This window comes from Atractosteus spatula, chromosome 26 (genome assembly GCF_055471065.1).
Source record: "Atractosteus spatula isolate fAtrSpa1 chromosome 26, fAtrSpa1.hap1, whole genome shotgun sequence".
Lineage (NCBI taxonomy): Eukaryota > Metazoa > Chordata > Actinopteri > Semionotiformes > Lepisosteidae > Atractosteus > Atractosteus spatula.
In genome coordinates, this window is record NC_142731.1 from 67,093 (window position 1) to 92,621 (window position 25,529).

Below are 25,529 nucleotides of genomic sequence, written 5' to 3' on the forward strand. Positions count from 1 at the left end.
CATCTTACTGAATAAAGGTCTTCTGATCTTGGTACTATCTTTCAAGATTCTCCCTAGAAGCATAAATAAAAAGAAAACAGTTTTTCAAACAACAGATCAACTAAAATATTAGCTTCTTCTGGTTTATTACTAACCTCTCACCCAACTGCAATTATAGCAGTAATTAAGTCAGTCAGTGGAATCATGCTCTCCTGATCTTAAGATTCTGTCTTCCTTCAAATAAAAAAGACGATTGTCTGTAAACTTTTGTCAAATTGATTCTAAAATTTGTAAATGTTCAGCACAGTAGAAAACACCCTGTTACAAAAATTACATTTCCCAAACAGAACAGTGTACAAATACGTAGTGTGGTGTTTTAGGGCTGACAAAAGTAGATTTCTTTCTGCTTTCTTGATCAATAATGGGAGGTTTTTGGCAGGGTAGGCCGCACAGGAAGTGAGAGTGAAGTTACTAGGCTCACTTCTTTGGCACAGGAGAGGCGTAGGCAGGCAGTAAAACTTTCCTCCCAGTAAGCTCAACATCTGAACCACTGCCAATACTGACTAATTAAAGAAAAGTCAAAACCACAGGCTGAGCCACAGGGTTCCACTACGGAGATTCAAGATTCTCTGCACTGATTTGCCAGTGAGGCAAAGAAATGTGAAAGGCCCAGGCTAATTCACCACTCTTTAATTAGCATTGACTTTGCACTGGATACCAGTTAGTTTTATTTGTTTTTCACTGGCAGCCAATAATATTCATCTGTGCCAATTGCTTTATTTTAAGAATTTTATTAAGAAAAAACAAAATCCATTCAAATCTCTGAAAGAGGCTGCTATTTTAATCAGAGTTTCTGCCAGATACTTTATATTTGTGTTTTAAATTAATCTGAATGACAATTAGAAAAGGTACAAACAGAAGAGGCCATTTGGCACATCTAGCAGTAACTCCATAGTTATTTCTAATATCTATATTTAGGACAAAATCTTTCAAAACCTTTAGGTCAAATTCTTCATAGGTATGGTATCAGCCTTCATTTCCACACTGAGGTTACACTAATTTATACAAAATCTAACCAAATGATATCTTTCTTCTTACAAATGCTTATACAATGTTTCACATGTGAACTTGCACAAGACCAAAGTTACATTCTTGGCTCTTTATATCAACTCCACAAACAGGTTTTAGTATATCTACTGTATTGATGATCATGGAATCAGTACAAGTACTTAGGTAAGGAATCCTGGGGTTATTTTGACCAGTGCCTTGAATATGAAGCTCATGTTCACATTGTAGTTAAGGTATCTTTGATCATTTCTGTAACATGGCATCAGTAGACTACCACCGAAACCAAAATTATTCTGCAGCTAGGATCACACATTCTCCCTTCTCTTAACGACAGACTACTGTTCTTTTAAATTTTCTCCATTCATTGGAAGTTTCATTTCACACCTTTCTGCACCCATTCTGACTTCACACCTCTTGATTGGCCTCTCTTTCTGTCCCCTGCTCCCGCCTCTCACTCCTCCTCCCTCCCAGCCTTTGTTCTCCCGCTACTTTACCTTTGCCTACTGCCCTGTCTCTCTCACGCCTGAAGAAGGCTCCACGGCCGAAACGTTGTGTTCTCTTTCTTCTTTTTTTCAGCATGTCATAAACCTATTACTTGTTCCTTTGCAGCCTACGCATGCTGACGCAGCTACCCACCTGAATCAGTAGACATCTCCCCCTGTTTCATTTTTTGTCTTTTCCAGACTTAATTATTGTAATGCAGTTCATATTACCATAATTGCAATATATTCAAAACTATTGAACTATTGAGTTGATTTTAACTAAAACTAAAATGCATTAGGACATATCATCTGTGTTAGTGTCCTTGAACTGGCTAAGTGTGCTTTTCAGAACAAAACTGATCATTTCTACTGTTCTCCTTTAAAGGTTTGAATAGTTTAATTCTTGACTACACCAGTGACCGGTTTGCTCCCTTCTTTCTGAGCCTATTATGAGGTTCCTGGGAAACACCAGGAGATAGACATCCCTGTTCAGCTCTTCTCCAAGACTGTGGAATGATGTCCCATCTTGTATCACGTCCTACATATCAGTCAACACTGCCAAATTCTCTTAAATTCACATTTATGCTCTAATATTTTCTTGTTTAATTTACTATTTAAATGTGATTATACATGTCTTTTGTTTTATGGTACAGCACTTTGAGATGATGGCACCATGATGTAGCATGAAAGGTGCCATATACCTCAAAGTCTATTATTATTATTACTACTACTACTACTACTACTACTACAACTACTACTATACATTACTAGGGCCCATTACTAGGACAGTGCTACGGATTTTACAAACTAAGTGCTGGCAGTTCACATATTTATTTTGTGTCTTCACGTGGAAGAAGAGGGGATAACAAAACGTCTATTAGGTGAAATAATGAAATAGTTTAGTTGGTAAAATTATTTTTAAAAAGTGTTGTAACATACGTGGTTCAAAATATCTAGATTGTAAATTACACGGTAAATGAGTTTATGGAAATAGAGAGCCAGACCCAAGACGCCGAACCCGCCTCTCCAGTGGCAATAATAGATTTGACGAGAACTAATCACGACCTGTTAATGTAGGTCCAGCAATCGTGCTAATTGAGGAGTTGGAGGCCAGTCCTTCCAAGCCGAGTAAACGCTGGCAGGTGGTCTAGCATTAATCTTGCACTGTGTACTAGTTATTTCAGGTGAGGGGGTCTAGCCGTTCAGCAAGCCCTGGTGGTGGCGAGCTCTGCCTCCTCCAGCAGGAACTGCGAGGGGCGCTTGGTGACGCAGCGTCTGCGGCTCCTCCAGTCCGGCCGCGCTCACAGAAGAGCAGACTCCTCACCCAACGACCGCACGCCCGGCTCCAGCGCCTCTCCGCTCATCACTGCATCCCGGCACAGGCACCGACATCTCACCTCTCCGTAACTCTGGGCATGCAACGTAGCGACCCTCACAAGCTTTCTCCATGGACTCGCTGCCGCTGCTTTTACACATGCACTTTATATTTATTTATTCTTAGTCTGGAACTAAGGTCTGCCATCTCAGGTAAGAATAGCTCTTTCATCTTATTGCTTTTTAAAAGTTAGCGTGCCTGTTAAACAGTGCGCCGTGTTCGTTTTAAAATGTTAAACACATAAATGTTTTATGCGGATTTGGTATCGGGGAATCGTGGCAAGTATAGTTTTGCTGTGGAGTAGCTGATGCAGAGGAATGCCACGAAAGTCCAGAAACTGAGTAAAAACAGATGTGCCGAGAGAGCGAAGTATTCGAAGGGGGGAAGGGACGTGCTTTCATGTTGAAAGGATTTTCTCCCTAAAAAGAGTTGCGTCGCAGGATAATAAATACGGTTTAAACTGTCTTTGATTTTTTTCACAACTTTTTTTTTTAAAACGAGTTTAAATTTTTTGCAAGGAATTATATGGCACCCAGATGTGACATTTAGTATAACCCTGTTACGTAATTTCTCCTTTCCAATTTTCGATATTTTCCTTTTCACACGGTATTGTATCCTGTAACACTTAACTAAATTTTCTTGAGGAAAAGTGAAAACCGAGTATTAAACGGAGACTTTTTCAAAAAGCCTTAATTTATGTATTCTAAACTATATACCAATAGAAGCTTCTGAGACAGTTAAGTCTGCTTTAAGACTCCCTCTTACAGAGAAAAAAGCGTTTTCTGTGTTGGGGGTCTACTACGAGCAGCAGTGATAATATTGGAAAGTATGAAGTAAAGGTTTAAAGTCACTTCCTAGATCTAACTAGAAGTGTTATTTTATGGATTTTAAGACGCTGGCCACCAGCATATAAGAATATGATGGACCATGTTCATGCACAATGCATTCAACGACACAATCACGATCTAGGTATTTGCTCAAGTGTACTGTTGCATTTGGAGTGGCATTTATGTACACAATTATAGCACATTAAAAGACTGAGGAAGGATATGTGGCCTCTTCCTACGTGTATCTAGTCCTGTGATTTCTTTGAGAAAGGTTGCATGGCTGGGTGATATCTGACTGATTCCCACAAACCTTTGTGTAAAGTGTCTCCTGTTCTTAATTTTAAAAAGGCCTTTTTCCCTTGTTTCTTCTTATGTCTTCTGGTTTGTGTTTCACTGATTCAAAAAGTACATTGGGTTGCCCCTAAATATTTCAGTTAACTTAGTTTTCTCTGCTTAAGTAAAAAATAGTTATCCTGGACTTTGTCCAGAGATGAGCAGCCAGATAGATGTCTAGGCTTGAAGAATGAAATGCAAACAGGCAAAAAGAAGTAAATATGTGTTTTGTAATGTGTTGACTAAGATTGTACGTAATATTCTGTATATTCATTCTGCACTGTTTTGGAATGGACTCTTTTTTGTTTATATTACAATATTTTGGTCTCTTTTGTCTATCTTCAATTGTGCTTGTACTTCTCTTTAATTGTGTCCATTTTTAAAAAATCAATAAAGAGAAATATGCTTTTCTGCTGCTTTTTTAACCTGTGTAAATGAATAAATCCTATCAACAATGCAGCACAAAACTAGAGGAGTAAAGCAAGGGAGAGCCAAATCTAGTCTAAGATATGGTGAATTTCAGAAAGCAGGTTAGAATAATGAGAAGAACTGTGGAGGCCTGTCTTTGCCTAAGGAGCCAGGGGAGATGAAAAGAGCTCCACTGAGTATTATTTACTTCTAGTCACCACATCTAAGGACAGGATATAGTAAAAGTGCACAGAAAGGCATCTAGAAAGTCACTGATCTGCAACATAACCTGCATCAGATGAGACGTTTTAGCCTACAGCAGTGAGCACTTACCCAAGATCCAACTGAGGCTTTCAAAACTTTAAACAAGACTGAGGAGCAAACTAGATATTTAATTTACACTAAAAACCCAGGATCAGAGGGCATAAGTGGAAGGTAAGGAAAACTAATTTTGGCACTTGAAACAGAAGTCATTCTTCACACAAAGCTATTCATTTATGGAGTGAGCTGCCTAGTCCCGCGGTGGAGGTACAGTCACAGCAGTGAACTCTCACAGATGGAACAACAGGCAAGCACAGGGGAGGCCCAGTGAGAGGTCATGTGGCCCTGTTACTATGATTGCATCTACTGTAGCCTTTTTCTAAACTATACCAGGCAGCCACAGCTTTTGTTGAAACCCCTCCAGTTTTTAATCCATTTGCAGATTAATCAACTTTGTGGATTTGCTGTAAGCATGCACAGTAGATTAATTTCCCCCAGACCATGAGGGATAGTTTACTACTTTACCTTAACAGTCTTCGTTGGCAGAAGCATGTCTGCGCTTTATTTCGACATTGCACTTAGTGGCATTAGTATTACAATTTTTTCTTAATAAATTAGTCTAGCCAGCCTACTGTATGTTACGTTCTATTAAATGGTCATACAATGTGTGTGCTTTTCTTAGAAATTGTCTGCAAAGTTGTTGCTCTTCATCCTTGACTGCAAAGGTTTTGATGCTGTAGTTTGTGTTTGAAGTGAAAAGGGATGAATCTTTAGAAGAGCTGATTCTTTATTTTCTTGCATCCCCAATACTTTTCTATTGCTGCTAATGGCTGGGATATCAGGACTTGAAATTGCTCTAGCATACAGCTTTAACCACTTGAAATTTGACCCCATGACCCTCAAGAGTCCAAAACCCTAACAACTGCTCTACACTGCTGCCTGCAACTGCTTAATGTTTTTTGTAAATTTTAAACGATTTGCAATTGTTTGTAACACAACTTTTATTTTGGTGGTTGTTAGCATGGCATAAACTATTAATGGGCCATGTAGCATTTTCACATTTTGTTCTAGCCTATGTGCCCCTGCATACCCTTAGAATGATGTGTGTGATTATATCGGCTTGTCAGATCCGAAGCAAGAAAAAGCCCTAACCCTGCTGGCCCGCCCACTGACAGATCAGCAGCCTGAGACCTCCCCATCATACAGCCAGCCAGTCGGTGAACTAGGCTGACAACTAGTTCAGTTTGTTGCCCATGCTGGCTCTGCGGACCCTATCCCTGATCAGAGCTGAAATGTGGATTGGAAACATAAGGCTTCCTATTCAGAATCAGCTATAGTAGTGATTTAAGCTGGGGTGGCTGTTCAGTTCAAGAAAGATCTTTAAAAAAATCATAAGCTCAGATTTCTTCTGTTTTCTAAAGATAGATAAGACTTTATTGATCCCGAAGGGAAATTGATGAGATGTACTGTACTAAAGATGTACTGTACAAGACTGCATCCTGTAGAGCAAACAAAAGCAAAGCAAAAGGTGTTACGTATAGCTCTTTACAATATAGCAATCTGATCTTGACTCCAGTGAAAACATCTGTACAAATAAAGGGCCTTCTACGAACTTGCTTGTTTTAGCTGGCTTCTCTTCCCACACTACCACCAGCAGCCTCTATCTTTTTAGGCCCTTGGTTTATTTTCCTGGATAAAGATTTATGGTAGATCATTGGCTGAGCATATTTGCCATGTGGAAGCTCTCTAAACAAACAGCCAAATGTAACTGAGGCTTATCCTGGGAGGGGGCTGGGGAGAAATGTTTGTGGCTTTAGTGGAGGTTGTTTTTGGCTAGAGATTTCTTGTTGGAATGAAACAGGGGTAGCAGTATTGCTTTGGAGCATGACTGAATCATGTAATTTGTAGAAATCTTGACCCAGCATTGCTCTCTTCTACAATCCTGAACAGTATGAAAAGCTGGAACTGGACTGAGTTATTACAGTATGCTTTAATGAAGGTCTCCTGCAACATATTTCACACAGCAATGACTGAAGTGGATATTAAATATTACATTTAATTTTAGAACTACCCTACTAGATTGTGTGATAATTTTTCACATTTATCACCATATTCGTCTTGCTCTAAACTGTGTGTTAATAACCCTAATGGAGTCCCAACCTAGAATCAAATGCAGGATAATGGCATTGAGAGGAATTGCCTCTGCTATCTGGATGTTACAGTACCATCATCCAGCCACCAGGGGGCTCCAAACCTACAGGCACCTACCTCAGCTACTCAGGGAAGACTCAGAAGATTTAGACCTCGTCAACCAATCCTAGCACTTTTTCACCGCCACACCTCCCCTTCCCAGCCTACTTAAGCCCAGCTCTGACCCTTCCCTGCTCACTATTAGGTTTTTACTGTGAGAGCAACAATGTCCTGTTCACTTTGAGACAGTCTTTGCTTCCCTTTTGGCCTCTGGAATTTTGCCTTGCTTTTGACCACAGCTTTTGGATTCTCACTCAGGTATTTTTTGCTCTAAGACCTTTTGGCTTTTGACCTACTGCTTGTTTAGATTCCCTTGTTTAATTCTGTATTTCTAACTCCTGAGTTCCCTGGATCTGCAGAGGGTCCATCCCTTGCTATCTCCTTAACACTGGAGAGGTGTATACAAACATACAGTATCTCAGGTGTGGAGAGTGCCTTTGAGCACAGGGAATAAAGATGCTTCCTAAAAAGTGTATACTGTATGCTGCTTATTGTCATCTCCCTCAGTTACACTTAAAAATCATCTATTAGAGTGGTTTGCCATAATGTCATGGGAAGTCAATTTCAATTTCAGTGGCCCAGCTGGAAGTAACCTGGCTTTTCCCAACTACAGGTTACAGGCGATAATGCAAACTTAAACCAGGTCCTTTTACATGTACTTACATGCATTCATAGATATAAATTCTACACTGGAAAGAGAAAAATTTCAGAGATGCACAAAACATTTTGCATGCATTTTATTGTTTTTATTGAGAAATTGATGTTCTTTTGCTGTTGACACTGATGCAGGTCTGCTGTGAAACAACTTCTTTTTTTGCCATTGTTAATTATTTTAATTGTTAAAATAATTAATGGGGAAAAAAAGGAGACATTGGAACAACTTGTTTTCCCTTCATCAAGTTGAATGTTTGTACTGTCAGCTACATTAACATGTGTGAAATGTGGAAATTTGTACAGCATCTGCCCCTAAATTAGTTGAACATGACCTAGAAAAGCTAACTTTATTTCCCATTAAGGTATTTGATAAACAGATTTTTACAAATGAGGCTAGAACAGTCAGAATATATTTTATCATTTGTATTCTGTAGAATGTAGGGGGTTGTTGACCAACTACACTTAAAATCAAGAAACGTCTCCAGTTTAATTAAAAATTGTCCAAAACATCCCATCTTGTAGTTCAGAACTATGCAGCTGTGGACACATATTGTTTGAATCTGCAGAAGTTGATGTGAGGTTACCGCTGCCATCTAAACTGTCACTTAGTGGTCCACAGACCGCTGCAGCAGATCAGCCATACTGAAGAGTCAAACCATGTTTCTTTCTTGGTGAGGAAGTGTGGGATACGTCCAGCCTGCTGAGAAACAGGGGCTAGATGAGAAACACCAGGGGTAGGACCTTTGGTGTCAGACTACCATATTGGAACCCTGGTTAGACAATATTTTTTTTTTTTCAACATGGTGTCCAAGCTGGTACACTAGTCAAAATTAAGCACATTAGAAGTAAAATATATTATTGTGATATATAATTTTACCTAGCACTTAACATTTAATGTAAAAAATATATACAGTTCAGTCCCAGTCTGTAATTTTCTACGTTAAAGTGCCAGGTGTTTGTCCAGTTTACTCCAATTATACTGGACAAATATGATGTGTACGTTCATATTGCTGATTAACATTTGTCAGTAACAGGGGGTCGTAGATTAGTAGCATGCCTGGAATTTTGGAATTAATACAACATTTACATCCGTGATACAGGTGTTGTACCTGGTTGCAGATGTTAGTTTATAGAGTTGGAGAAACATGTGACTGGTCTATAGGCCACAAGATGGTCCAGATTATTCCACATACAGTGGGACTGAAGTCTGGGATGTAGATTGTCCAAGGTATAATGGTCTTCATAACCAAGTTGATTTTACCTTCTCCACCCCCTTAACTGGTGTGCTATACACAGTACTTCGTGCCACATTCACTGATGTCCATTAGGGCTGTCTGCCAAAAATCCTGCTTCATTGCTAGAGGACGTAAATCCGCTCTAGGTGTTGCCCAGTGACCACCAATGTTCGACATAAAACCTCTTTGGTTGTCTGGCCTGTAAACTGACTGTTTAGCTGCCTCCTGACATTTGAATTGCTAATGCATTTCTGAAGATTTGGATCTTCTTGGCAAGAAAGCGACATGCCGCTGACTGTTTGGGTACAACATCTTACCAGACTAGATATTTTGAATGCTCAAAACGTAGTTCAGCCTCCAACATACGGATGACAAGAATAAGTATTGATCAGCGGAGGGTGTTTTCTTTCTGTGATTCTACTTGGTTTTCAACAGGCTAAATCACATCTGTCTGTATCTGTACCAGTCCACTCTCTAAACAGGCGATTGGACTGTTTTTGCCTGACTGTGAATGATCAATGGATCAAAGCTATGCCAAGATGGTGATCAGCTTTTTTTGATGTCCAGTGTATATCGGATTGTTTTCCTGGTGGTCAAGTGCTATGAGCTATTTTCTGTGTCTTGTAAACTTTATTCTACTCCTTGTGCTGCCCAGTGGCTGTCAAAATCTTGTCCATTTATGAAAATTATTGAAGCGGAGGATTTGTGGGTTTGAGCCTGGGTCAAACTACCCAGCTGTGATCAGGAGCCTCTAGTTCCACAATACTGCCAAAAGAGGGTTAGGGTTAGTCAGCCTGAGTGCTTTCAGCTCCCCGTCCTTTAGCAACCTGTGCAACCTCGTGGGTCCTAACAGGTTTGTAGTGGTCAGTGTGTCTTAAGATGGGCTGATTTGGAGGAGCCTTTTTGCCCATTCTCATTATCCTGTTGTGTACACTGGGGTTTATAAGTCTAAATAAAGGCACAATTGGCAATTACAAAGTAGGTGGTTGTGTACTCATTCAACTCATTTCTGCTGGTGTCCTCTGTCCTTTTCCAGATAATGATGTCTTTGCTTTCTACAATGCTAAGCTCAAGTCCTGCCTGGGAGTCAAGTCCTCCAGTCTTTACCTTTCGCCCGACTGCAATGCCACTTCGCATCAGTGGAAGTGGGTGTCTCGCAACCGCCTGTATAACCTGGGATCCTCCCGGTGTCTGGGCCTCTCTGCTGGCAACACCAGTGACTCTGTCCTGGACATGTACTCTTGTGACCGTGAGCCAGGGAGGATACGCTGGAGTTTTTACTGCAAGCAAGTCCTAGATACCCTGGATCGCTACCTCCCATTGTCTCTAGGAGCCAACTACACCCAGGTGCCATCCAGGGACCCCTCCCAGTCAGACAGCAACAAGTGGAGACTATACAGCACGGATCAGGACCTCTGCTCCAAATCATACCGCGGTAAGGCATCTGGATGGTGGGCTACTCTCTTGCTACTCTACAGGTCCCCCGTCACCTTTAAAGATTTGTCCTATATGAACATAAATCCACAAAATCACTTTGCTTTACACTTTACACTCAGGCTTTATAATTTCTTCTGGAGCACTTAATTCCAAATGTCTGTAGCATTCATTTACAAAACGTATCCCGTTTAAGACCAATTCGTTCTCTTACCGATGCTGAGAAATTAATTCATCTTCTCAGGCTGAGTCATCTAAGAAATTACTTCATAATCTAAAGCACTGTGCTGCTCCAGTGCTGACCAAGTCTTAAGAAAATCTAAACATTTGTCCTGTGCTGAAAAACATGAACTGGCTAACAGTTTTTTCTAGAATTAATTTTAAAATTGTCTTGTTGACCTCCTCGGCACTGCGTGGTCTGTCTCCTGTGTACCTTCAAGAGTTACTATCCCACACGTCCCAGTTTCCTCGCTCCATTCCGCTGGCTCTAGGGTCCTTACTATCCCGGGACTTCACATTGCATGTTTGTGGACCGAGCCATTCGTCAGTAGTCCCTCGTCTTTGGAATATTCCTGATCACATTAAAAACACAATCTCCGCTACTTGTTTTTAATCTCATCTCAACATTTTCAATGCCTTTCAATTCTTCAGCTTTTTAATTTCATGCTTTATCTTTTTTCTGTTATTTTCAGCTTGTGTAGTCTATAATTAAAGTAAAGTACCTTGAGAATGCGCTTTATTAAAAGGTGCTCTATAAGAATAAAATTTATTGAAATGTGTATTTAAAAAAACCTTTAACTCTTGTAAGGTTATTGTTTTAAAGGACTTGCCTTTTGGGAATGTAATTTAAATGTAGTGTATGAAAAATTTGTGACAAATGATATGGGCCCATGTGGCTCAGTAGGTTGGAACAGTAACCAAATTATTAAAATGTGTACATAAAATTCTCACTCTAAAAAGCACCTGGAGTTAATTTCCCCACAGTGTTCCAGATGAGTTCACATACTTTCCCCTGTTATTGTCAGGGTATGAAAGAGCCTCAGTATAGAGCATTATGCTAAAAGGGTTTAAGAATAATTATTTTTATGGCAGTCATCACTGACATTGCTAGCAGTTTTAATTATGGAAAATTGTTTTCTAATTTATATGGTGAAAATGCAAACCTATGTAAATTGAAACATATATTGGCTGTGTGTCAGTCTGGATATTTCAGAGATGGCAACAGTAGCTTCTCTCAAGTTTTGTTGAAGATCTCCCCTTAATCCTGACTTGAGCATGTTTTAGCATTCATTCTGCTAAACTGTAGTCTGGTTTTATTGTGTATACATTAAAACCCGCAGAGGGTAAATGAAGGGCTTCCAGTTCAGTTGCACTGAATTAGAGCCTGAACTCCCTGTTGAGAAACTTTAGCAAATTAGTCTCTTATGGCAGAAAGAAATCTGCTTCTTTTTTAACAATCTGAGCAACGTGAAATGTTTAAAACTTTAAAAGCAAATGTGAAATGAAGCCAATAAAGAGGAAAAATAGTAGAGGCTTGAGCAAGCAAGGCTCCACACTGTGCCTGCTTTCTTGCACAATGAGACGTGAAGAATGTGAGCAGCTTTTGCTCTTACATTTGACGGGATCCCCTTTGCCACATAAATGGCTGTGTAATCTGGATGTGTAAAATGTCTGTCTAGTCTAGAACCGGAAGAGAATAGCATGTTTGTTTTATTCAGAAGCAGATATATATATATATAGGGGATTCATAGAACTCGTAATTAATTAAGAAGTGTACTGTCTGATTTGGAGTTTAACTTTTTTATTCAGTTGCAGGGAGTTTGACTTGAGTTTTCATACCACTATGAAAAAAATTTGAACTGTATGTTGTCTAGGAAAGAGGCAACCGCTAAGCAAGTAATTAGTAATAGTAACCTGAATATTAGAGCTCTTGAGTTTCACCACTGCCTGCCATGTAGGTAAGTACAGTACATGACACCCAGACACAAATGAAAATCTTTACTTTAATTTGGTGAGTCAGGTGTATTAACAATTTTACAATATCAATTAATACAAATCAAGAAAATTATGGTATAGTATTAAGTGATCTTATGTAATAATCAGGATATTTATTTGAAAAACATCCTTCATATTAGAATATACTTTTTTGCTTCTGATAACATAGAAAAAAAGTTTAACTTTTGGAGAAACTGGTATTGAACAAAAGAGTATTTACAAACAATCGTAAGTATGATTTTATGGAAATAGTATACAACTTAGTTTTCAGGAGGATGGGACATGAGACGATGAACTGGGTAGTTGTCCTCATTTCTTTAAAGGTAAACCGCCCTTTGAGGAGAGCACAAACCTAGAACTAACATGAGCACAGACTTTTCTTTCTTAACCAGTTTTATTTATCCACATAGTACAGAAACTAGAAATGACCTCATCCTAAATGCTATACCAGTCAGTCAATCCAGTGGTCATCTTATGGAGCTGGTATAGGCTACACTAGTGCTCCAGTGCTACATGTTAATGGTGCTCTTTCCACATTGGACACTCATGACTCAGTTGAACCAAGTAAGTGAATAAGTCAAATGAGCTGTAAAGGTCTTCCTGAGGTGCTGACCGGGGAATGCTTCCGAAACCTTAAGGAAACCAGGATCAGCGTTAACTGCCTTATTATGGAACTATGTAGGCTTCGCACCTAGATCGAGATCGTGACTGTCATGTCACAGTAGGGTGTAGAAGAGCAATATTTATAGTAATCTTAAGAGCCATTTGTTGGATAAAACATAGGTGCACAAAGCTCAAGGAGATGAAGTTCTTAACTCCACTATGTATAAACGTGTATCCATTATGTATGACACTATAGTGTTATGTATTGTAAAGAAGGGTATGCCTGGGTATAATTCCAAAAGTAGAAAAAACAATTATCAGAACCATGCTACACATTGTCAGATTTTTCTGTAGTGCAATCTTTCTGGGGAATCCAGCGTTCACAGGAAAATCCTCTAACCCTGCTGCCTATCTTCCCTGCCCTTCTAGAGATCTATACCATCCAGGGGAACTCCCACGGCCGTCCCTGCACCATCCCCTTCATGTATGACAACCAGTGGTTCCACGAGTGTACCAGCACTGGCCGAGAGGACGGGCACCTCTGGTGTGCCACCACCACCGACTACGGCAAGGATGAGCGATGGGGCTTCTGTCCAGTAAAGAGTGAGTCCAGCTTGGTGCTTTCCATTAGGAGGTGCTGCAGTCAGTCAATCTGCTATCCCCCGTGTCCTGGGACGACTGCTGGTTTTTGTGGGATAGCAGTGCTGACTGGGGCCTCTATGCTGGGAGAAGTTTTGTTTCTTCCATTTCACATTGCAACTGAGCTTTGTTATTTACTGGAATAATAATTGCTTGAAATATTTAAATAGGGATTTTAGCCCGAACTTGATGTGGGTTAACTGTGTTAGGGGCCTTATATCCAATATAATTAATAGTTGAAAAATATTTCTCTTAAAAATTAAAGGCAAAATAAAATTTTCCCTTTAAGTTCAGAATCTTTTGTTTTCATAACTCAAAAGACAGCTCCACTGTGGGAGTGTATCTTTGTCTGAAACCTCTGCGATCCTATTTCAGGGGCTCCAGAAGTAATCCTGTTCCAAGCCAAACAGTGGGCAGGATAAGGAGGGGGTGATGGAGGTTAGACCAGGAATGCAGGCCCCCTGGAGTACAGATCAATGATTAAAACCCAGATGTTTTTACCATGAATTTGAAAGCTTCATTTTTCCTTTAGATGAGATCACTGAAGTGCTAGCTGTATGGTAAAAGGAAACGTTTCTCACTTTCATGAGTACTACGTCAGAAAATACTGGTGCATATGTAAAATTGAGATTGATATCCTTGTTTTCACAAAATAAGCAAGTGGTTTTAATTGAACAGATATGGATTTCAGTCCTCTTCCCTTCCACCCACATTCTGACTGCAATTCTCTGGCCAAGTCCTGCTGTCCTTTCCCGGACTGGCTGTGTGAATATCTGCCCAATTCTGAATGATGAGCATTGGAATAGCAGGCCTTTCCAACAACTGCTGCCGCACTCCATTTGTCGGGAAATGCCGTTATTGATCTAGTGTTTTTAAATCATGGCCAAGTTAGATACCAGGGGTGAGAGAATAATTAGGGGACTGTGATAGAAATAGTGTATCCTTTGAAACAGTATGAGTTGTTTCAAAACAAAGGTTTACAATTTCAGGAACTAAGCCTTTGAAATCCAGAGAGCCCCAGCTGGAAGGAAGAATTCTGGCAGTGGGATTGGCTGGCTGGCCTCCCTTGGCTACATGATGACCCTGGTGGTCATTAAGGTGCTTGTGGTGCTGTTGAGTGCCGTGTCTCTCCTCTGGTTGGAGCTGAAGCTCCAGTACAGGGCTGTGGTAACTGTGATGTTTAAAGAGACAGATGACTTGAAGGTAGGAAGGGTTGAAAGAGTCTGCCTACAGTCTTTCTCACCTGTGTGCAGTCATGAGGTCTGGAGCTGTGAGGTGAGACCTTGTAAGACCCATATTTGGCTATTCTAAACTGGGAGAGTGTGACATTTGAATAATGAGATGTTAAATTTAGATAATGTGCTAGTAAGAGGTTATTTAGAATGAGTGTAATTTTGGTCACCGCATTGCAAAAAATATTGTTGTTCTGGAACCAGTCCAGAGAAGAGCGGCCAAATACATACCCAAACCTCTATTTACAATTCCCTTAGTGATTCTGAAGAAGTCCATTGGGTTTGTTGTCAGCTCTGGGGGAGATTTTTAGTACTTGAATCAGGTTGCCTGTGTTCAAGATGGCAGTTATTCTTTTAGCCTGCTGTGGTAAAGCCTGGGAATGTATCTGGTTGCTTTTCTGTTTACTGATTCCAGAGCAATATCTTTTTTGGGATTTTGATGACCATGATTATCCTAATAAATTTAAACAAGTCCTTTTTTTGTTGTATATAATATGGAGCGTTTCTTAGTTCTGTTTCTTTTAAACTTACAGAACTGACAGCTGAACAACAAGAATACTTCAAATTAAACTTATGGCAAGAGGAAAAAACCCTCAGTGTTATTGAGGATGTGTAACAAATGCTGATAAGGAATGTTTAAAAACAGTTACTGCATACTTACCCCTTATCGTTATGAAAGCCTTTGTCAGGACATGCAGACTTGTCTCTGAGATTTTAGGCAGATCCTTGCCTAAAAAGAGACATCCTATGACGCATACTAGAAACATACTATGTGAGCCTAAGATCTAATGAGATTTCCCCAGTTAAAGTAATGAAGTGTATACTGAATAATCAGTTCAATGCATGAAACCATTAAAAAAAATCAATAAATATGAACCGAAGATAATGCTTAAATTGTTACAGCTAAAAAATTAATGGCTATTTCTACTAAATTTCAAACTGTACCAAAATTACATATAATGACATGAACCTCTAAAGATGAGCTCACTTCTGTATGTATTGTTCTTTTAAAAAGGAAGCTTTTTGTTTTCCATCTTAGTTTAATACCTAGTGGATTGAACACATAAATCAGGTTTTAATTTTTTTAATGAATTTCCCTTCTTGTTGATTTATACCATTTTTTATGTATTTTGAGAATCTTGCACAGGTTCAGAGTTGATAAGCAGTGTCAGTTCATGAAGACTTTCCTAGAGGATTGACTACCTAGCTGTAGAACAAGGAAGCTAAATGGCGAGAATGTAAACCTCTGGAGACAAAAGGGTTAAGTTGCAATTAAACAAATTTGGAAGAATTCATGATTTTTGGATACCTGTTGATTTTAATGTGAGTAGTCTTCTGAAGACCAGCATCTGAACTTGTATAGGTAATCAGGAATGCCTTGTCAGTCTACTGTAGAGGCTGTACTTATTTGAAAATAATGCCAAGAGAACTATTCTGCAGAATTTCATAGAGGTGAAAGAGAAAAAGGTCTAGTTGATTTTGCTGTTAGTTTCTTTGAGAAAGAGGGTGTTTGAGGACAATGTTTCTTGGCAGATGTGGTAAGTGGCTCTTGTGAGGCCTGTTGTAAGGCAGTAGCTTGAAATAGTGTATCTATAACTGCCTGAGATAAACGGGTCTTCTTTGCTGTTCTTGAGGCAGAAAGTTTAGAGCATCGATAACAAGCATCTTTAGATGAGCAGGGGGAAAAGGGAGGGAATCCAGTGAAGACAGTTTTATAGACTGTAGAATTTGAAAACTTAATTTTGCTCTTCTGACCTTTACTATAGACATGGTTAAAGTTATTTCCTGAACGGGTTGAATAGGAAGGATATCAAAAGAAGCAAAACTGACATCGGAGGACCTTTGGCAAGATTGGAAAGCTTGAGCATTGAAATGTTCCTGAGAGGATGTTTTGGAGGAGTAGGAGATCAAAATAAAGTTTCCTTTAAATTGGAAATTCACAGCCAATGTGCTTGCAATCATACCAGGGAAAGGGCCTTTATTTGCTGTGAGGGTGGCTGATTGGAAAGCTGAAGGGGGTACCTGCTGGACCTCTTGAGCGGTAGAGTGGCTGAGGAGGTTACAGCCAACCGGTACCACAGGGCACAGTCACCATAATTCCACATGCAGAAGGTACCACCACCTGTTACAGTACCAGCACCCCAGCACCAGAGGGCACTCGAATCCACAGTACGTACCTCATCGTAATGATAATCAGACCTTGTAAACTCATCACCACGCCTCCCTTCCAGCCTAACTAAACCAGCTGTGCTCAGTATTGGTTCAGACCTCAAGAGCTACACTTCTCCACTGACATAATTCCCTTTGGACTGCTTCTTGGTTTTTGGATTTACTACTAACCCTTTTGACTCTGATTTTTGTATCTCGTCTTGGATATTTTTCGTCTCCTTGTTGGCTTCTTGACCTTGGCTAGTTTTTAACTTCGACCTCAGATCTTGCTGGTAATTCTTTTCTTTGTGATACCTTGGTCACATTGGGCCCATTCCTGTGATTAAAGCAGCTCAGCAGTGTAACACCACCTTCCCTCATATCATGGTCTGATCCTGAACAGATAGGGTGCAATTCATGAAGTGCTGTGAACTTTCATTTACATTATTAAGGTAACGTAAAATGTGATGTGAGCCAACTTGAAATTGGTTAGAGAAATTTCACAAGCTAGAATGATGCCCTTCATTTTTTTAATGAAATATAAGACTGCACTACTCTAAGTGAATAGGAATTGATTTGATGCGATTTGTGGCAATTAGAATAATTTGAATAAGGTGAAAGTGCCCAAAGGATGGGATGGAGAACTGAGAAGCCTAGGGTGTTGTGAGTCTGTCTGTTATAATACCCATTAAATACAACAGAAGGGGCTTCTTGTGTGGAAAAAGAAGATCTTTAGGAGATGACTGAGCTTACTGCGGAATAGTTAGTGTAGTTTGGTTTTCTAGATGGAATATCTCTCAACTGTCTCCCGATAAATGAAGCTTTAAAAAAGATTGTGTTCCTGTATCTGGGTTTGACATAAACAGTTTTGAAGCTGAGGTTGTTTCTTACTATATAACATTTCTGCTGCTGCTGTGTTTTGTTTTTGCTGCTAAAAACTCACGTTGTGCTGTATGTGTATTTATTATTGTAGTCAGTGCTCTCATTAATCTGATTATTTTTTAGAAAGTAGTTTCACTGCTGGGAAAACAAACACTGCTGAACATTATGTGGATAATGCAGTAGTAAGGCCTCACTTAGAATATTGTATACGATTTTGGTGTACGTGTTATAGAAAATATCCTATTTTCTATGTTTACTGTATAGCAGCTATACATATACTATGTATACTGTATAGCTGCTTTTTAATTAGTGCAGAAAACAGGAACCAAATACTGTAGAAACCTGGATTTAAGGGAATGTCTGGGACCAACAAACTGAAGGAACCTGACCTCTTTAATCTTAAATACAAGTATTAAAAATCCTCACGGACGCTGACCTAGTCAGCCTTGTGGACGTCCTCAGAATGCACATGAACCAGCAGACAAGTTGAAACTGTGCACATCTTTATCCAAAATGTTGTGGAAGTAGGGAACAAGCTGCCCAGCCATGTTATTGAAGTCAACCCTGTCTTCTTACAGGAAATGACTGGATGGGATCTTCGGATCTATTGGCTACTAACTACCAATAGATTACATGTCAGTGTGCTTTCCCAATGCAAAGTGCTTATGCCAAGATTTGCAAAAGAAAGCTTTCGTTTTAGTTTTTCATTTTTTTTTATTTCTTGTACAATCTCGAAAACCATGGTAAGGTAACTCTGTGGCTTAGTGCTTGGTGCTCCACCCTATGAAACAGGGTTAGGGGTTCAAATCCTGGGTGTGATGCTGTTGTGGTATCCTTGAGTAAGGTATTTTTCTCTGCTCCAGCGAATGCCATGCTGTAAAAGTGCCTCTGTGCTGACATTGTGATTCACCTGCTGAAATAATAGTCCTCAGAAAAATGATATTTTAAGCACTGCACATCTAGTAATTATCAGTGTAAAATGTAGAGAAAATATATGGACTTAACATTAAGCGTCTTGATTTTACCTACTGGCACCCAGGTCCTGGCTGCGAGACCTTTTGGGATATGGACCCTGTGACTGGCAGCTGTTACCAGTTCAATTTTCAGTCCACGTTGTCCTGGAGTGAGGCACGTGTCAGCTGTCAGCAGCAAGGGGCAGACCTGCTGAGCATCACGGAGGTGCATGAACAGACCTACATCAACGGTGAGTCCAACCAGCACTTGTACTGCTTGGTTTTCTTCTAACCATGATTTGCAGCAAAAAAAGTAACTGTCATGTACTGAAGAAAAAAGCTTTGTCACAGAACTATGGCTGTCCTTAGGTTCTGTAACTGTCCTATACAACTGTTAATAGTTTTCCTTTTTTCTCCCTAGGTCTGTTGACTGGTTACAGTTCCTCCCTGTGGATTGGCCTCAATGATCTGGACATCAATGGAGGCTGGCAGTGGTCAGACAGCTCTCCTCTCAAATACCTCAACTGGGAGGCAGGTGAGAGACTAGTCCACCCCTGTCCTGTCAGCAGTTGTCCATTTAAAAATAGAATACCTAAAACCTACCTAGGGAGCTTCAGTAGATTTTAAGATGTGCACGTAACTATTTGTAACAATTATTTAAATGTTATTTTCCTTTTTCATTTATACTGCATATCCCCCATATCTTTGTTCCTTTTGATCATATTGTAGAGGATAATTCTGTGGCTTTTGCAAATCCTGTAACAATAGTGTGACGCTTGAGGCATTTATGAAATGCCATTTCTGCTGTCTAACTCTTTTCAAAAGTTGTATGTGTACATAAGTGACATTTCCCAATACCTGATGTGTCAAGAAAATGTAATCATGTCTATGTTTGGAAAGTACTCCAAAACATTGACAGAGTGCTTGAGTAAAGCTGAAACTGTCAACTTGGCCTTAATTATGTTTTTCATTATATTTTGGGTAAGGAAATGTATGAATTATCACTATAAGCTCCTTATTTTTTGTGTATCTGTACTGATTTTGTGAGTAAAATAGCTTTTGGAATGATTTAAAACTTATGAAAAGTAACTTGTAGACAGATATGATCCTGCCAAAGTGCATCTCCAGTTTCCAAAGCGCTTTTCATTTGAAACTCCTCGCTCTACTCAAGTGAAGGCTGGCAGGGGTAAAGGAAACCAGAGTGTAGGGACAACAGCAGTAGGGATAGACAATGAGAATGCAGGGGCTGCAGAGTTCTGCGAGAGTGGCAGAACTGTCCCCGCTGAAACAGTCTGAAACAGCTGCAGTGCTGTCTGGCCCTACAGCATGAACATGCAGCCAAGCTGTCCAGTGATGTGCCTCTCTGCTCCATTGCTCACGGCTGTGCCGCAGTGTCAGAGGTTGCCAGTTTCGATACAGCAGAGCCCTACATGAGGGCTGCTTCTATCCCTAAGAAACTCTGCCTTCACTCCAGACCAACCAGACCACGTGGATGAGGAGAACTGTGGGGTGATCCGGACAGAGTCCTCTGGGCGCTGGCAGAACAAGGACTGTGCTATGGCTCTCCCGTATGTGTGTAAGAAGAGGCCCAATGCCACCATGGACCCTTTCAGCACAGGTACTGTTTACTCCACCAGTCATTGTAAGCGAATCTCTTCTCCTTAGCTTTAACAAAACTGCATGGAGGTGTGGTATGTGGTAGTGTGCACTATTTTTCATAATGAATTGGTTATATTTTAGCTGTTACATCGCACAATGTTACAAATTGTGCTGTTACAGATGGTAACAATAATTCAGAAATATTTAACAAAGGAAAAACATCAGACTATGACCAAAATTAAAGTGAAGCTTCAACCCAACCGCTGTTTTCAAATTACAGATCTGGTCAGTAGCTGGTGACCCCTTTCCACTGAGTAAAAGAAAAACATTTCTGGCAAACCCATGGGCTCTGTCCTGGGGTTTTTCACTTGCTGTTTGTATGTCGGTCAGATCGAGCTCATGAGGAAATCCTTAGCATCCTTTAACATTTGCTCTGCTAATTTTGTTTGATATTTTGGGGTACGTTTTGTAATGTACTAGGAACTAGTACAGATTTTAAGTGAAGTAGTCTTTGCAGATGCACTTTTCCAATCTGACAGTACGTCAGACTTTCCACCATTTGATGTGGTTCCAGAATATGTGAGGCAGTATAGCAGCATGATATTAGTGTTGTAGCTTTCAAGCGAATGTGCTGGGTTTCATCCTGACCTTGGGAACCTGTCTGCTTGGAGTTTCAATGTTCTCGGGGACTAAGCAGCTGATGCAGAGTGGAGGATTGGTTCGTTTATCGGTAATCCCACACTTCAGGTTTTGGACGGAAAACAATTGTTCCCAGAGTTGTGAGAGCTATAGTGTCTTCTTGATTTTGATCTGTCATCCATTTCCATGTTTCCATTGTAAATTTAACATAGTAACTTGCATTCATTTTTCCAACTGTATTCCTTTACTTACATCATAGTGTTTATTTTGCTTTTCCCCATTCCTCAGTGTTTTGTGGTTAAACATGCCTTTTACCACAACTTACTGTGTTTCACTACCTTGTGCTGTGCTAATATCCCAGTACATGGTAGAGCTTTCTCAGGGGGGAATGATTTGAGGCAGAATGCTTGTGTTTGAGCAGACTCCTGGGCGGAGGAGAAGAGGGAGTGCGACGCTGGGTGGCAGCAGTTCCAGGCCAGCTGTTACCGTTTCAATGCAGAGAAGATGGAGTGGGAGGACGCACAGAAGGCCTGCCAGAAGATGGAGGCCAACCTCGTGAGCATCCACACACTGCCAGAGCTGGAGTTCATCATTAAGTCGGTGAAGCGAGGTAAGAAGTCCCTGGCTTGCAGGGAGGGATATACTCCTATTGGTACCCGAAGCCTGATGTGCATGAACTGCACTTTAACTTTTGATATTTTGCACGGCTCATTGTTATTCCATGTTATCCCACTGTTATTTTATTACTGGCGTGTGTTTATGGAGGTTTTTGAATGTTTTGTTGATGCATTCTGTTGTTGGTTTTATGTTTGTATTTGAATCGAATCGAATTGAATTTGAACTCACCGAACCAAATTCCTTGCAGCTAGTTATTATGGCAATAAAGTATTGAACTTATTTTTGTGAAAGATAGACCTCTTGATTCCTCTGTGGGTTTATCCAGTCACAGTAATACAGGGTAATTTTAATCTGTATGATTTCGGCACCACCCTCCTCACATCATCCATGAGTTGGGTCAAATTCCAGTTCTCTTACATATTGTTACTAGTAGTGGCCTAATGAAACATTATTTGATTTTTTTTTGCTTTTGTGACTAGGCTAGTTCAGGCTTTTAAAGTGTCTCAACAGTCTTCAGAGCACAGATTTAAAACAGCTGGTAGTCAACATTTCCCTTTGCATTCATTTTAATTACTCTTAATTAAATCCATTCCCAGGCTTCTGAGTTGCAGTAGAAAGTCTTTTGGTGAGGCTCTGGATGATTGTAGTTTGTGGGGGGCAGATTTTGTCTGGTTTTGACCTGGCTTGGTCTGTGGGTTTCCTGTAACTGCCCTTCTGTTTTCAGATGTGAACGAACTGTGGATCGGTCTCCACGACACCAAGATGCAGATGAACTTTGAGTGGTCTGATCGCACCCCAGTCATCTTCACCTACTGGCACCCATCTGAACCTAACAACTTTAACAACACGCAGGAGGACTGTGTCAACCTCTGGGGCCCTGTGTGTGACCACATTTCAAGGATTCTCTTTTATTGTTATTAATTTTCCTGTTGTATCACTTCTCCTAGTCATTTACCTCTTCAAATTAGTTATAATAATGTGATGAGAATAGTGATTGGCTTCATGACATTGAGCTAAATCAGGTGTTACCTGTGGGCATATTTACAAATGGGAACAACGGCCACATTAACGTAAAGACGGATGAAGACTTTCAATGTAATTCAATAATCACTCATTCAATTCAGGGTCACAGTGGCCCAGAGCCCATCTTGGAAAGCACTGGGCGCAAGGTGGGGTAACAGTCCATTGCAGGACATTAAATACACTTTTCAGATTTGTTATTGATTTTAAATATTACATTTAAATCCATGTAGTTTTAATGCTGTATCAAAAGTCCATGTGTGATAAACATTCCCTTTTTAAAGCAAATTGTTATATGCCTGCTGTGATTGACTTTTCTAACATGCCTCAATAAGCACGTCTGGACTCCTGCTTGTACTTTTTTCCCATCGTGACTTTTTCGTGGGTCTGTTTCCAGGAGGGTCGCTGGAATGACAACCCCTGCAACAAGTCCCTGCCTTCTATCTGCAAGAGGCTGGGGACGAAGACTGATGGGAAGATACTGGACCATGGCTGCAAACCGGTATGAGCCCAGACCCCGTCCGACTGACTAGCTGACTGCCAGTCACACCAGATCTCGCTCACTTATAAGAACACCAGAGTGCAACCGTTCAGCCCATCTGATGCACTTGACATCTAGTAGTTAACACCACTGTTTGTGGGATTAGTTCCTTGCTGGAAGGGAAGCTTTTTCCATACTCCTTCAACCCTAGATAGAGATAGAAACTCACCTCCTCCTCTTGGTTTTAAATTCACTTCCACATAGTTTTCATTCTGTTCTCTGGTTTGTTTCAGATTCATTCAGAAGAAGCCCACTGGGTTGACGTCAATGCCTTTGAATTTAAATTTTTAGATCAGGTTCCATCATAGTCTTCACTATTCAAGGCTGAAAGGCTCAGTTCCTTTAGCCTGTAAGTGTAGGACATTTCTTAAACCCCAGGAATGCATCTGGTTGATCTTCTTTGGACTGATTCCATTGCATCAATCATTTTTATAGCATGGTGACCAAAATTGTACACTGTATTCTAATTTAACTCTTACTGTGCATTGAACAACTTTAGCATAACATCCTTTAATTTAAATTCCATACTGTACTTTTGATATACTGTATAGCCTAAAATACTCTTGACTTTAAGCTATATTGGTTGTCCTTTACTGAAGTACACATGTGCCTAGGGGTACAGTACATTAACTGGCTCCGGGGGGCACTTTTTAAAAAAAAATTCCCTTAAATATTGTTAGCTGCTTTTACCGCAAGACAAATTCCAACTCGCTGAACTTAACAATGAGAACACTTCATGCACAGAAAACATTTGCACCATTTACATCCAAACGTTGTTACAGTCTGATGTCCAACAGATTGCTTCAGTTGTAATTGGTTTATAGTGAAGAACTTTGAATGTGCTTTTGAACCATCGCTTAAAACGACTTTTACATAGATACTTGGAAATAAAACAGACAAACCACAAAACAGGCATAATTGTAGCGTTCGGTAAGCAAGAAAATATTGTACTCCAATGGTGGCACTAAAGCTCTTTGAGCATCAGACCAGGGTCAGGAAAGCCTCAAGCAGTATACTGTGCTTGCTGGGCACCATGCTTTGGTATAAATTTATATTGGTAGAAATGCAATTCAAGATTTTTCTTGGTCAAAATGTGTTGGAATTTGCACAGATGTTGCAAAATCGCTGACCGGGATACATAGCACAGTGTTGCTGCACATTAAAGCTGTTGCTCCAAATACAGTGGGGGGGCCTTGTAGTTTAGGACGGAAAGCACTCACCACACAATGTGCTGCCAACTTGAAGGAAAATCTGGGCCATGCTGAAATAATTGTACATTCGTATGATCATATTCTGTGAATTCCTGCTACAGGAAGGGCAACACATAAATCTGCTCCGCATGGATGTGTTTTGATTCTCTAGGAGCAAAGTTTTGATTTAGATTTTTTTTTAAATGCACTCTGAAATTGCACTGTTCCTCATTGATCACCCTTTTCCTGTCTCTGAGTGTCTGCGCGATGTGGCCTGGCTCTCATGTTTGGGTTGCTTGTCCAGCCGTAGGCAGTCTTGGACTTCTGGGTTGCTTGTGTTGAGAAAAATAAGAGGTGTTTCCAAACAACTTTTTTTGTGTAGTCCTCTTCACAAGTTGTCAAAGAGTGCCTTCACAGTTATTTATAAAGACTGTACAGAAAGAGTTGTACAATACAATGCAATTGTCCTCAGTTTCCCTTCGGGATCAATAAAGTCTCATCTCTCATTAATAAGTCATAAGAAGCTTGTATAAGTTTGTGAATGAATGTAATGTGCAGTGCGTCATAGAATAACAGTGAAACCAAACGCGGAAGAACAAACTCCATAAGAAGATAAATCTCTTGGGGTCCAAGTTTCCCTCCCTTCCAAGCAACAGCTGTATGCTATGAGGTTGTATGTGTTGTGCTGGAATAAATGTGTGAAATCACGTATGAAGTTGGTGTGTTCCAGTCTGCTTGGTTGATCAGTCCGCAATTTGCTGATCAGGACAGTCAACGCTTTGATGTAGTTTTCCATAGGCCGCTTTTGCAAAAGCGGATTTTTGTGACCAACTGGGATAAAATCAAAGTAAAGTGAAGAAAACTGTTTGCAGCTGAAACTGCCATCAAGCACTTACACTCTAAGAAATAGGCTAATCCACATGTCACATGTTCATCATGTTCTTCCATGCTTCTTGTGTAGCTTGGCTATGAGTGACCAAAGGCTTGGGCGGTCCCAATTGCTTTCTTAAAAGAAATGCTTTCTATATTTTTAGTATCTGTATGCATAGTATCTTTTAGTATCTTTACGCATATAATCAGAAAATAAAAATGTAAATATGAAAGAGGTAAGATGGCTGAACTCTTGGGAACAGTGTTATTCAAAGTTGGTTTATCTGGATAGGG

At 40.1% G+C, this 25,529-nt stretch overlaps 1 protein-coding gene across 2 annotated transcripts in view; it reads left to right on the forward strand.

Moving 5' to 3' along the window:
- Nucleotides 1–2,833: 2,833 nt before the first annotated feature.
- Nucleotides 2,834–25,529, forward strand: part of mrc2 (mannose receptor, C-type 2) — a 49,730-nt gene continuing 27,034 nt past the window's right edge. For both annotated transcript variants that reach the window (XM_088906077.1, XM_088906078.1), the window contains exons 1-9: nucleotides 2,834–3,056; nucleotides 9,909–10,307; nucleotides 13,334–13,507; nucleotides 18,845–19,009; nucleotides 19,180–19,293; nucleotides 20,233–20,376; nucleotides 21,418–21,606; nucleotides 22,339–22,493; nucleotides 23,032–23,136. In XM_088906077.1, coding sequence (XP_088762203.1) covers nucleotides 2,945–3,056; nucleotides 9,909–10,307; nucleotides 13,334–13,507; nucleotides 18,845–19,009; nucleotides 19,180–19,293; nucleotides 20,233–20,376; nucleotides 21,418–21,606; nucleotides 22,339–22,493; nucleotides 23,032–23,136 — 1,557 coding nt within the window. In that variant the 5' untranslated portion in view covers nucleotides 2,834–2,944. The remainder of the gene's footprint in view (nucleotides 3,057–9,908; nucleotides 10,308–13,333; nucleotides 13,508–18,844; nucleotides 19,010–19,179; nucleotides 19,294–20,232; nucleotides 20,377–21,417; nucleotides 21,607–22,338; nucleotides 22,494–23,031; nucleotides 23,137–25,529) is intronic.